The sequence below is a fragment of the Pelodiscus sinensis genome, chromosome 5, assembly GCF_049634645.1.
Source record: "Pelodiscus sinensis isolate JC-2024 chromosome 5, ASM4963464v1, whole genome shotgun sequence".
NCBI classification, from domain to species: Eukaryota; Metazoa; Chordata; order Testudines; family Trionychidae; genus Pelodiscus; species Pelodiscus sinensis.
The window spans coordinates 4,345,964-4,358,058 of NC_134715.1; the positions used below are offsets into that span (position 1 = coordinate 4,345,964).

Sequence of the window (12,095 nt, forward strand, 5' to 3'; positions counted from 1 at the left end):
AAATGGTTTCTGTCCACCTAACTGTCTATAGAATTGCAGTCACTCCCTTTTGTAAATGATTATATGAAATTGCTGAACCATTGGAGAGAATATTCCAGTACATTCAGGTAAAGTGTAATTAAAATGTATACTTTTAAGTTAGCTGTAACAGATTGCCTTATATGCTAGAAACATAATATATAGTAGTTACACAAAATATACCTCAGTTTCACAAACTACATGTGGAGTTGGATCACATTTAAATCTTGAAAATAAATCTGCTTCACCATGCTGGTGGGATTATCATCCATATATTCCAGACTACAGTGTAAACTGATGAAGGTACGTAGTGATTATTTTCCTTAATTTTTGTGGTTACAAAAAACTAATTCAACTTTAGAGAGCAGTGAAATGAAGCTGACTTGAATGTCAATAAGATACTGTGTGTCTACCAGCATAAGGTGATTTTATGAAGATGCTAAATATCCCCCAAAGCATTGAACCTAATATAACTGTACTGTGCTCAGTTTTTTGTGGGATTGAAGTCTTCTTGTCAGTGTGTTTTTAATTTGTCCAGGTACAGAAACTAATGCATGGGAGATGTTACCTCTTTTCAGCCTGTAAATCACTGTTTCACTTCTAACTAATTCTAGGAAATTGAGCTTGAATGTGGAACCCAGCTTTGTCTCCTATTCCCTCCTGATGAAAGCATTGACTTGTATCAAGTCATTCATAAAATGCGGCACAAGCGAAGAATGCATTCACAGCCCCGATCAAGAGGACGTCCATCCCGTCGAGAACCAGTCCGGGACGTGGGAAGGTTAGAAACGTTCTTTGGACTGATAATAGGCACATGTATCAGAATAACGTGATGGAGGAATGTGATTCATCAAAAGCTTTCCCTGCGATAAAGAAGAGAGAAAATCCTCAAATCAAGCTGCATGGACGAATTTGTGGCTTCATTGAGGATTTCACATTGTCCCCCGTTCTGTCCTATTGCAAGAGGAAAATGGGGATCTTTGCTTTTGCAGAAAAATAGTTTTGCAGAAAAATAAGTAAAGCTCTCTAGTTTAGACTAGATCTCTTTATACAGATAACACAACATGTCATGTCAGCTGTAGGTAAGCGTGGATTTATTATGAGCAGGCTAGATGGAGGAAGAGGAAGTCTTTATATGCCAAAATATGTTAATATCTTGTAAAAGCCTTTTCTTTCAGGTGTGTCTCTGGATAAGCCTTATCAAATATGGGACTATTATAAGGATCACTTATAATTTTGCAGAAGATGCCGCCTCATTTTGAGGATAAAATATTTAAATAATGGTGATATTCAAGAGGAGCATTATTGGGACTGTTTCAAATTGTATCACCGTGATGTGTTAACCCCCATTGCCAAATATTCTCTAACATGTAACCACTGAATTCACACATCTTGCTGAGCTTCTGAAAACAGTAGGCTCTTTCCAAAGGGGATGGAGTGGCCCTTGGAGACCCGGCAACAAACCAAAAAGAATGGCTGTTGCTGTGTCTGTGTATACAACCTTTCCAGATGTTGGCAGTACCTGTGGACTTTAAAGTGTTTTTAGAGGATCGACATGGTTATTGATCACTGCTTTATGAACTTACAGCATTTACCAGGAAAAGGGGGTATAACTTGTTACAGAATTGGAGAAGTCTTTGCAAAGAACTGATATAAGCCCTTCTACCAAACACCTTTTCCCTGTGTGTAGCCACTTTGCTTACAGATAAATCTAAAGGTTTTTTTTTCCTGCTAAAGACTGTATGGTTTGGGCTGAAACCTTTTGGTTAAGTTTCCTCTTTGCGGAAACATCCTGTGGTAGGTACAACAAGAGTCCCTATTTCCTTGAGCTTAAAAAGGACACTGTAACGAGTAGGTAGGAGGAAACCTGGCAGCGCCCCCATATTTTTGGCTTTAAAGGACTGAACACCAAGATGGCTTTTGAAGTTAAGCTAAGAGGTTTCCAGTGCAATAAAGTATTTACAAGTGAAGGTTTTGCAATGGACTGCAAACTAAACATATAACACCATCACACCTTCTCAAGCCTGCCAGGGCCTCCATTTATGTATGTGGCTTACAGCTTAAAGTCAGTAGTTGGACTACTATATGAACTGTTACTATCATGTTTTATACCGGTCGTAAATGCACTCTCAAAACTACAAGAAAGCGGTATGTTTATTCTTTACACCAGCTTTTATTTTTCTTAATCTGATTTTGCTGTAAGATGCAACTGCTTTGTTTTTTGGGTTTTTTGCTCAGAGGGTGAAAAATCTGGTTTCATTTAAGAAACAAATGAGTTACTGGGTTAAGTGGGCTTTTAAAAAAATAGAGTGGGAAGGGGGAGGAGAAATGAGTGTCATGGAAACAGGTCAATGAGTAGAGTTATTAACAGCTGATACAATGTGCAAAATGGCTAACTGATTTAAAGGAACTTTAATTTGAATCCTTTATCATAGTGTTGCGGGAAAATTCATTTTGAGCATAATGTGTTTAAAAATCTAATGCTAAGAATTGATTGGCATTGTAATGCTATATTTTCTTGGTCAAGGGGCACTAATGAACAGCATGAGTCTATTGAAGAACTAACTCAAAACAAAAACTACAGTGGAGCTGCTTGTAAAATGGACTCCCCCAGCATGAGTGAAGTTCTTGCAGATTTCTGTAATGCTTCACATCAGCAACAGAGCAGTTGTCTTTAGACTGAAGCAGGCTAATGGAAATAATTGGAGCTTCTGAATTTTTAGAATTAAATCTTTCCTTAGAAGGAACTGAGATTAAAATAGTAAACGGGTTTTTTAATTGTCAGTGGCAATCCAAAACTACTTCTAGCCAAATCAAGTTAGACAGCTAATGGTGAAAGAGGCATGTGTGCAGATTTATTTTTAAATATACTCAGAATGAGACTTTCACGTTATAAAAGTCTGATCTGCCCTGGGGTTAGCAAATTTCAGCAAAATGTATATCCATGTAAAATGGATAAAATACTTTGCAGATGAGAGAACTATATTTCGATTTGTGGACTTGCCTGATCAGATGTACTGAATCTCTTTTTTGTCTAATTCTTTTAGGTTAAATTAAGATGTAAAGTGGAAAGTATAATGTTAAAGCGTAAGTTAAGGGATTGGTTTAGACCAGCTTGTTAAATATTCTCTTTGATATTAAGATATGGTTGGGATTCAGTTCCTCTCTTACTGTTAAAGTGGTAGTCACGTGTATTTATCTAGCATAGAGTATGGCTTGTGGTGATTTGAAGTTATATTTAAGCTTAAATTTATAAATTCTTGACTGTGTGAAGCATCTATAAATCTGACTTGAGTTTTGAGGGACTCTATACAGAGAACCTGGCCAGCTCATAATGCTTTTTTTTCTGAGAGGGATGCTGCTGTGAAGAATGCGCCAAACAACCTGGTTTAATCTCTGTCTAATTTGTATAGGCGTCGACCAGAGGATTATGATATTCATAACAGCAGAAAGAAACCAAGGATTGACTATCCTCCTGAGTTTCACCAAAGACCAGGTTAATATCTCATGCACAAATGTGTAAACCTACTTGGTTTGTATTGTGGAATTTTGAATTTGTCCAGGCCTAATGAGCTTTTACTGTGACTGTCATTTTAAGTGGGATTTTTCAAAAGCACTCTGCATTGGTTTATCTCTGCTCTCATCGAAGTTGATGGTGACTCTCCCACTTACTTCAGTAAGAGCCTGAGTTAGGCCAGTGTTGAGCTGTTTTAAAAATCCCACCTTTAAATGTAAATTCTTCAGTAGACTTCAGTTACTTACCCTACCCCCGCTTACATTAGGTGGTAACTCTCAGGAGTTGAAATAGCCACTTAAAATGCCATTGCGTCCTAAACAATGAGGGAGGGGTTTCATTTCTTGCCTTTCAAAGTACCACTCTGAATGACTATTGCTGCAGGTCTAGGCTATGAAACTCCCAAGTTAACTTTTTCCCCATAACCTTGATATCCTTTTCAAATTTAAATTGGTGATTCACAAGTATTTATTTGCAATGAATTGGGAGTTTTGTACTCCTTTTTTGTAGACTTTAACTGGGATTCACAGCCGAGGTCCTATGGCCCATAAGTCATGTGTGGGATGATACTAGAAGTTCCCTTTTGTTTTCAAAGAAACGTGATATAGAGCAGGTCAGATTCCTCAACCCTTTTTAAAGTGTGGTCCTCCCTAGCCTGTTGGTGGAGGTTCAGCTGGAAAAGTTAATGTCTTCAAAAGTAAAATAGCTTTTTCAGCAATGTTAATGCAACCACACTAGATGGCAATATTGCTAGTGTACCGAAAAAGGCTGTGTTGGGACAGGACAGACTTCACTCCAGTAAGTCTTAATGGAATGTGCACTTACACATATAATGCATTATTTCCATGGGAGATTGCTAAAGCTTCAAAAGCTTGCTTTTATTTCAGTGCCAAGTATGAGTATACTTCAGAGGCTGCTTTCTGCAAGGAAGAGTTTCTGTCCTCACTAGTCAAACTTCCAAAAGCGTAATTCACAGCTGAGAATTAGAGTGTAAAAAAAATCACTTACATTGCACCGTAAAAATGTCTTGTCATTTTGATTCCTCCCACCTTTTCCAAAATGCTTTTTGCTGAACTGCTTACGGCAAGAGATATAAATGCTAATTTTTAAAGACTACACTATTGTCATTATAATCCATACATTTTGACCTAATTTTTACTCTTAGTAAACTTCCATCGGTTGTTGCATAGAGCTGTCCAGATGAACAATCTGTTCCATGCAGTTAATAGGTAGAAGTCTTGACCAGTTAATCGATACATGCCAGTGTTCAAGTGCATAAGCATTACCAAGCAATTCAGCCTAATCCTTGCCTGCACAAATGTCTCCTTTCCAGTTTCTCTTGTCCTGCATGCAAGCCCATAAGAGTGCCTTTATCCATTCTTTACCACTAATGCTCTTCCCTGTATGCCGTTACTTAACCCATCACAGACCTGCAGTAAGTCTGTAGAATGCATTTAGCAAGCACTTCTGAAGTGAGATGAGATAACAGCAGCACACACAACTGAGAGGGGAGATTGTTGCCATGGAAGGGTGGATGCTAAATTATTAACGTTATGGTGAAATGGTGAATTTGATAACACTGCTTGATGTTTGAACAGGGTATATAAAGGATCCCAGGTATCAAGAAATAGACAGGTGAGATGCGTTCACTTCATTCATTTTTATGTCCTGGTACTTTGTTGATTATCTGTCCCCTGCATTGAGTTTTACAAATCTTATTCCCAACAGACGATTTTCAGGAGTTCGCCGAGATGTGTTTTTAAATGGGGTAGGTTGACAGATTTGTTTTTAACATCATTTTTGGCACATCTAAAGTTATCAGATGTTCATGTTGTTCTCTTTCATTTGTAGTCCTACAATGATTACGTGAGGGAATTCCACAACATGGGACCACCGCCACCATGGCAAGGAATGGTTTGTGTCTTGTTCAGCTTCATTTTCTAATTGCGGGGGGAACCCCAAAACCCATGTTAGCCTGCTGTTCTGAGCTGCTTTCAGCCTTTGGACTCTGAGGAAAGTGACACGTGCTTCTGTGTACACTACATTGCGAAGTGCTGCAGGGGAAACCAAATCAAATGGTGTGAATTACATTAGGTAGTGTTAAGACTCTTATCACTGTGCTCCAATATATTACTAGGCTATCAAGACAGCATCCAAGATTTATGTTCTAGGACAGTGGTTCTCAGCGTGGGCCATATGGCTCCCCAGGGCACCACGCCTTACTTCTAGGGGGCCACATGGGGGAAAAAACGGAACATTAGGGGGCCACCCAAACTTAACTGCCAGGCGTATGATGAATGAGGCTCAGAAGGGGGCCATGAGCAAAAAAGGTTAAGAAACACTGTTCTAGGACAAGGATTCCAGTTTAGTTTGTAGACATGAAAGGGTTGTGAGGAAACGTCTGTGCTCATCAAGCAACAGAACTCTCCTTACAATGCACAAGAACGGTTGTGATCAGTTCAAGAATGCATCAATATTGGAAGGCTGAACAGAAACCCAGAGTATAGCAAGAGGGAAACTAGTCACTGAGAGGTTTCTGGCACCGGGCGCTTGTATGGTAAAAGATATTACACTTCAGTGCTTGCAGGAGTTGTTTGGCATTGGGAGTGAAGCATGTAGGAAGTTAGTATGGTCCTGTTTAGGAATGCTGCTTATATGGCACCGGCTTTTTGATTGCTTTGTGAATCTACATGCCAGCAGACTCCTATTGCATTGTTAAGTACATGATGAGTTACAAGCCGCTGTCTTGGTCAGACTGGGATAGGGTTCCTTGCCAAGTAGAGGGCAGGAGTGATGTACAGTTACTGAGGAATGACTAATTATTCTGTTACCCAGATTCCTGCATTCTGGAGCTGTGGGGATTTTGATGATCACTCTGTGGCTCTCTCAGTAACCGTGCTATAAATTTGCAAGCATTTCTGCTATGATTCTTGTATTTAGGAATTATCAAATGGTTTGCCGGCAGCAAAGCGCACCCATGGTTTCTCACTCTATAGCTGAACCATAAGAAGATGGTGTACAGAAAAATATCCAAACAAATCAGACTGACCCACATCCTGCTACCCCCATCCCTCTTTACAGATTGGCTAAAATCCAGTCTCCCACCCAGCTCAGAATTTGGAACTTCCAAAGTCATGTTGTGACTTGTTTCTGGGAGGATGGTCTGGCTGATGCAGGGAGTGCAAGATGGACAAGTTGAGGGAAAGCCATTGGTTTGAGGATGGGGGACATGAACCTTTTGGCCAGTCTCCTCCATTTGCAGTTGTTTTGTTAAGATCAGTTTAGCTTCTGGCTCTTTGAAAGCTTATTTTTATCTTGTGGAATAGGCCTATCACTTAAAATGTGACTATCCTAATAGAACTCAGCACCTGTTCTGCTTTGGCCTTAATCTCACTCAGCCCAGGGTATGCTTGTCTGCATAACTGCATCGTCCGCTATCGTTACCTCTCTGCCTCAGAAGTGTTTGTGGTGTTTGAGTCATTCATGGAAATGAGTATCTTTAGGTGTTTTGGGGATATAGTGTTAAATACATGCTGGTAGCGGGAATTCAGCACGAGGATCTGGCTGGAATCTATGCAGTGTCTTGCTACATCTCCAAGATAATGTTGTAAACTACAGTCCACCTGCTGCTGAACTGCATTTTTAAATGTTGTTTGTTTTACTTCAAGAGTGGCAGATAACTTGCAATCCTAACTTGGTGATTTGCTCTGAATCTTGGAGCATTCAACAGACATCCTCTAATTTCCTTGTAGCCACCCTATCCAGCGATGGAACAGCCTCCACATCACCCATATTATCAGCACCATGCTCCTCCTCCTCAGGCTCATCCTCCGTACTCAGGACACCACCCAGTACCACACGAACCAAGATACCGAGACAAACGAGTCGTAAGCGTACGTAAAAGCAGAGGGGTTGGGGGAGATCATACAGACCAGGGTGAGAGCAGTTTGAGGGTAGTTAGGAGTCTAAACATAGAGGAAGTTTCTTCCTTCTGAAAATCTTGACCTTACAGCTGAACTAAATGTACTCTTGAAATCAGTGATAGAAATGTAGCCGTGTTAGTCTGGTGTAGCTGAAACAAAAAACGGGACTGTGTAGCACTTTAAAGACTAACAAGATGGTTTAGTAGGTGATGAGCTTTCGTGGGTCAGACCCACTTCCTCAGATCAAATAGTGGATCAAATCAGGTCACTGAAAGCCTAAATCAGGCTTTGGGTGCTTTTGAAAATCCTCCACAGTACTTATGGTTGGATCCATGCTCCTTTCTTGGCCCAGATTTGTAGAAGGCTTCCAGCTGTCAATGTGAACACTTCCCTGGTTTGAAATTAAGTCTGAATCAGCAAGGTTTTGTCAGTCTGCTGCTTAACTTGATGTGCTATTGATCACTCTCCCCTTGCTAGGCTAGGAATAAGAGTCACCCTATCTGTGCTGTTTTAACAAGTAGTATCTCAGAGTAGTCCTTGTGGGAGGGATGCTTTTGTGGCAGCCCTGTGTTTACACCCTCCCTTGTGACCTCCTCTGGTGCAGGTGGGGGATGTAGTGGGAAAGTGTTACGTGTAGATCAATAGGGAGGGGAAACTTATGCCACTGCTATGAAAAAAATTATGGTAAAGTGTGTCAGTGTCCACTCCCATTGGTCTTGTCTTTCCAGAAGGCTCTAGTAGTGAATTGGTGAAGTTCTGGGACTTTTCAAATTGGGCAATGAAATAAATAGCACTGTCCTTCTCTTTCGCAGCATGACTACGATATGAGGGTAGATGACTTTCTACGTCGCACACAAGCAGTGGTCAGTGGCCGGAGAAGCAGACCTCGGGAGAGAGAGCGGGAGAGGGAGCGTGATCGTCCCAGAGATAACAGGAGAGATCGAGAACGGGGGCGGGATCGGGAAAGGGAGAGAGAACGAATTTGCGAACGAGACAGAGACAGGGGCGAAAGAGGCAGATATAGAAGATAATCCATCTGGAACCAGTGGTCATTTGAAACAAAACAACAAAGCTTGTATTTTTTTGTGTGTTTACAAGTAGTACATTTTATTTTCAGCTGTCTACTTAAAGTTTGTTGTGTAGAAGGTTTTACAATGACCCTCTTTGTTCCAAGCATGCAGTAAACTACGAACTGGAAAAAACTCAATCAGCCAAAAGAAAAGAATGCACAAAGTTGACTTTTGAGTTGACGTTTTTATTGGCGAATGGGAAACAGTTAAGAATGTAGATATTGGTTCATTTTCAATAAGTGTTCATCTACTTCGAGTGACTTCATCCTAGGGTTTTTTTTAATATTGATGGATTACTGCCATAATTGTTTTGCTTTGTTTCCTTACATGTAGTTTCACATGGTTCAGTGGGGGGGAAATGCTGCTATCAAGTATGCAACTATTGAAGAATGATGATTTGACTGTATGGCAGTGTTGTAGCAGCCTCTTGTTTTTCTGTTTTTAAACCTTTGCTGTAGAGTGTTTTTTTTCCCGTCTTCAATAATGAAAGCAATATTAAGAAGACACTATTGATATCTAATTTTTAATCTTTTTAAAAAATCTCCCTGTGTTCAGTAACCCTCTGGTCAATGCTATTGTCTAGCCTCTCTCTAAAATGTACACATTGCTTGGAATGGTCACAATTTGCGTGAGGGAGCAGAAAATGTTGCTGTATTCTACATTGCCACCATTTTTATAAAAAAAATAAATTGGTAACAATTGAAGCAATTAAGTTTAGTTTTGGCTTGGTTATTTTCAAGGCTTCCAGGTTCCATGTTTGCTAATTGTTCTAGGAAGACTGGCCTACGTATTCAACAGTTTCCTATTTCCCCATCATTATAGATGTTTCCTTTGGGTGCGGTGCAACCCAGACAGCTGTCCTTAACGGGCATGGTCAATGCAAAGGCCTGGTCTGTAGAAACACTGTAGGTCTAGCTATGTTAGGCTACTGTGTTACATCACTTAGGTTGATTTATAATGCTGTCTGCACCATGCTGTGTCATTGGGAGATGCTCTCCTCTGACATGGGGATGGTTTGGATCTCTACTAAACATGCCGTGGGACATTTCTGTGATTGCTGTATTGTAAATGCTCTTGAACAGGACGGATTTGAATTTAAACTTGCAAGAGTAAAAACCAGAGAGCTGCTAGTAGTTCATTGGGGAAAAACCTCTTCTCTGCTTGCAGTTACAGGCATTTCCTTGTTCACAGTACTGAGTAAATTTTGGTGTTGAAAAGTACCATTCCTAGGCCACGTCTATTCTACCAGTAGATTGTATTATTCGTCGAGCCCTAGCAATGCCAATCTACCCGCCCGTGGCAAGTAGATTGCAACGCAGATCGCCGGACAGCGTGGCTGGCAAGCCCTGGGCATTGCTGTAATTGTCAATTCAGCAAGTGTTCTGAAGAGCTGCTACATTGATGGGAGAGCACTCTCCAGCCACCTCTGGAACTCCATCTCCCCGAGAAAAGTAAGGGAAGTAGATAGGAGAGAGTCTTTTGTCTGGATAGTGTAGACACTTGAAAGCCAACCTAAGCTATATCAACCACTTATGCTTGTCCAAGTCTATGCTAGACCCAGCAGCTCAGCTTAAAGGTACACAACTCCAGCTACGTAGAGCAAGGGCTCCCATCAGATTCTCTTACTACTCAAAAGGAGCGGTATTGAATACTGGTGGGGTCACCCTCTTAACTAGACTTGCTAAACTTAACTCCAGAAGATCAATCATGGCAGCAGCAATCTTCCTTTTAGCGTAGACATGGCCTTACTCTGCTTCAGTTATGTGACTAACTTATGTCAGCTTATCACCATAGGATAGACAAGGCCATCTTAAGAGTCAGGAAGCTTGTGGATCTTAGCAAGTGTAGACTCTTGTAGCTGCTGTACAGTGCTGAGCCATTCATATGGTATCTGTAATTTGCTTTCACCTTAATTTGTCACCTGAACCATGTCTTGTAGAACTACTTCTTCAGTAATTGGCAATTTAAGTGTTGTGTGGACATGCCCATCATCCAAAGAACACCACAGTATGACAGTAGCAATGAAGCCCTGGAGTGTAAAAGCCAAGTTAAGTTCTGAAAAAGGCAGCCCTTCTGTTTCCACCTACTTGTTCCCATCCATCTTTGCTCTGTCCTCCTTCTGACTACATTTTCTCCTGCTTGGCTAACTTTTCAATAACCTGATCACATAGGGCTGCAACTGGGCCTGGTAACTTCTATGGAGAGCAGTCCAACTACACAATTGCAATGCAGTTTTTATTCTTTACTACAGTAAAGAATAAAATTGTCAGACAAGTGGATGAACGTAATTTGTTGGGGGAAAGTCAGCATGGCTTCTGTAAAGGGAAATCATGTCTTACTAATCTATTACGCTACATCTACATTGGCATGATCTTGTGCAAATACTTTAACTCAGGAGTCTTTGTGGTAGAGTATTTGCATAAGAATCTACAGTGGCATGTGCCTTTGTGCAAGAGCATCCATACCAGTGTAGACGCTGTCTTGCACAAGAAAGCTCCAATGGCCATTTTAACCATCGGGCTTTCTTGCGCAAGAACAGTTGCCCAACAGGGCTTATTCCTGAGCAGGAGCATCATAGTTCTTGCGCAAGAAGCCCTGATTTCACACAGAACATCAGGGTCCTTGCACAAGAACTCGCAGCCAGTGTTGCTTTTGTGCAAAATCATGCCAATGTAGACACAGCCTTAGAGTTCTCTGAAGGAGTTAAAGGTGGACAAGAGGGATTCACTGGATATATAGTATAGTTAGATTTCCAGAAAGCCTTAGACTGGATCCCTCACTCGAGTCTCTTATAATTTGTCATGGGATAAGAGGGAAGGTCCTTTCATGGACTGAGAACTGGTTAAAGACAGGAAACAAAGGGTAGGAATAAATGGTACATTTTCTGAGTGGAGAGAGGTAACTAGTGGGGTCCCTCAAGGGTCTGTCCTATTCAACTTATTTATAAATGATCTAGAGAAAGGGCTAAATAGTGAGGTAGCAAAATTTGCAGATGATACTAAACTGCTCAAGATAGTTAAGACCAAAGTAAACTGAAGAGCTTCAAAAAGATCTCACCAAACTAAGTGACTGGGCAATAAAATGGCAAATGAAATGTAATGTTGATAAATTTAAAGTAATACACATTGGAAAATAATCAACTATATATAAAATATGATGTGAACTAATTTGGCTACAACCACTTGAGAGAGAGATCTTGGAGTCACTGTGGATAGTTCTCTGAAAACATCCACTCAGTGTGCAGCAGTAATGAAAACAAACAATGTTAGGAGTCATTTAAAGAGGGATAGAGAACAAGATAGAAAATACAGTATTGCATCTATATAAAGCCATGGTATGTCTACTTCTTGAATACTGCATGGTCACTTACCATGTGGTCACTTACCTCAAAAAATACATATTGGCACTGGAAAAGGTTCAGAAAAGGGCAACAAAAATTGAGGGGTTGAACGGGTCCCATCTGAAGAGAGAGTGGACTTTTCAGCTTAGAAAAGAGGCGACTAAGGCAGGAATATGATAGAGGTCTATAAAATCACGACTAGTATGGGAAACGTGAATAAGGAAAAGTTA

General features: G+C 40.6%; 1 protein-coding gene across 4 annotated transcripts in view; it reads left to right on the forward strand.

Moving 5' to 3' along the window:
* The window catches only part of YTHDC1 (YTH N6-methyladenosine RNA binding protein C1), a 28,276-nt gene extending 19,043 nt beyond the window's left edge, over nucleotides 1-9,233 (forward strand). For all 4 annotated transcript variants that reach the window (XM_075929277.1, XM_075929274.1, XM_075929275.1 and 1 more), the window contains 7 exons: nucleotides 633-799; nucleotides 3,432-3,514; nucleotides 5,131-5,167; nucleotides 5,261-5,300; nucleotides 5,384-5,446; nucleotides 7,285-7,425; nucleotides 8,268-9,233. In XM_075929277.1, coding sequence (XP_075785392.1) covers nucleotides 633-799; nucleotides 3,432-3,514; nucleotides 5,131-5,167; nucleotides 5,261-5,300; nucleotides 5,384-5,446; nucleotides 7,285-7,425; nucleotides 8,268-8,486 — 750 coding nt within the window. In that variant the 3' untranslated portion in view covers nucleotides 8,487-9,233. The remainder of the gene's footprint in view (nucleotides 1-632; nucleotides 800-3,431; nucleotides 3,515-5,130; nucleotides 5,168-5,260; nucleotides 5,301-5,383; nucleotides 5,447-7,284; nucleotides 7,426-8,267) is intronic.
* The last annotated feature ends 2,862 nt before the right edge of the window (nucleotides 9,234-12,095 follow it).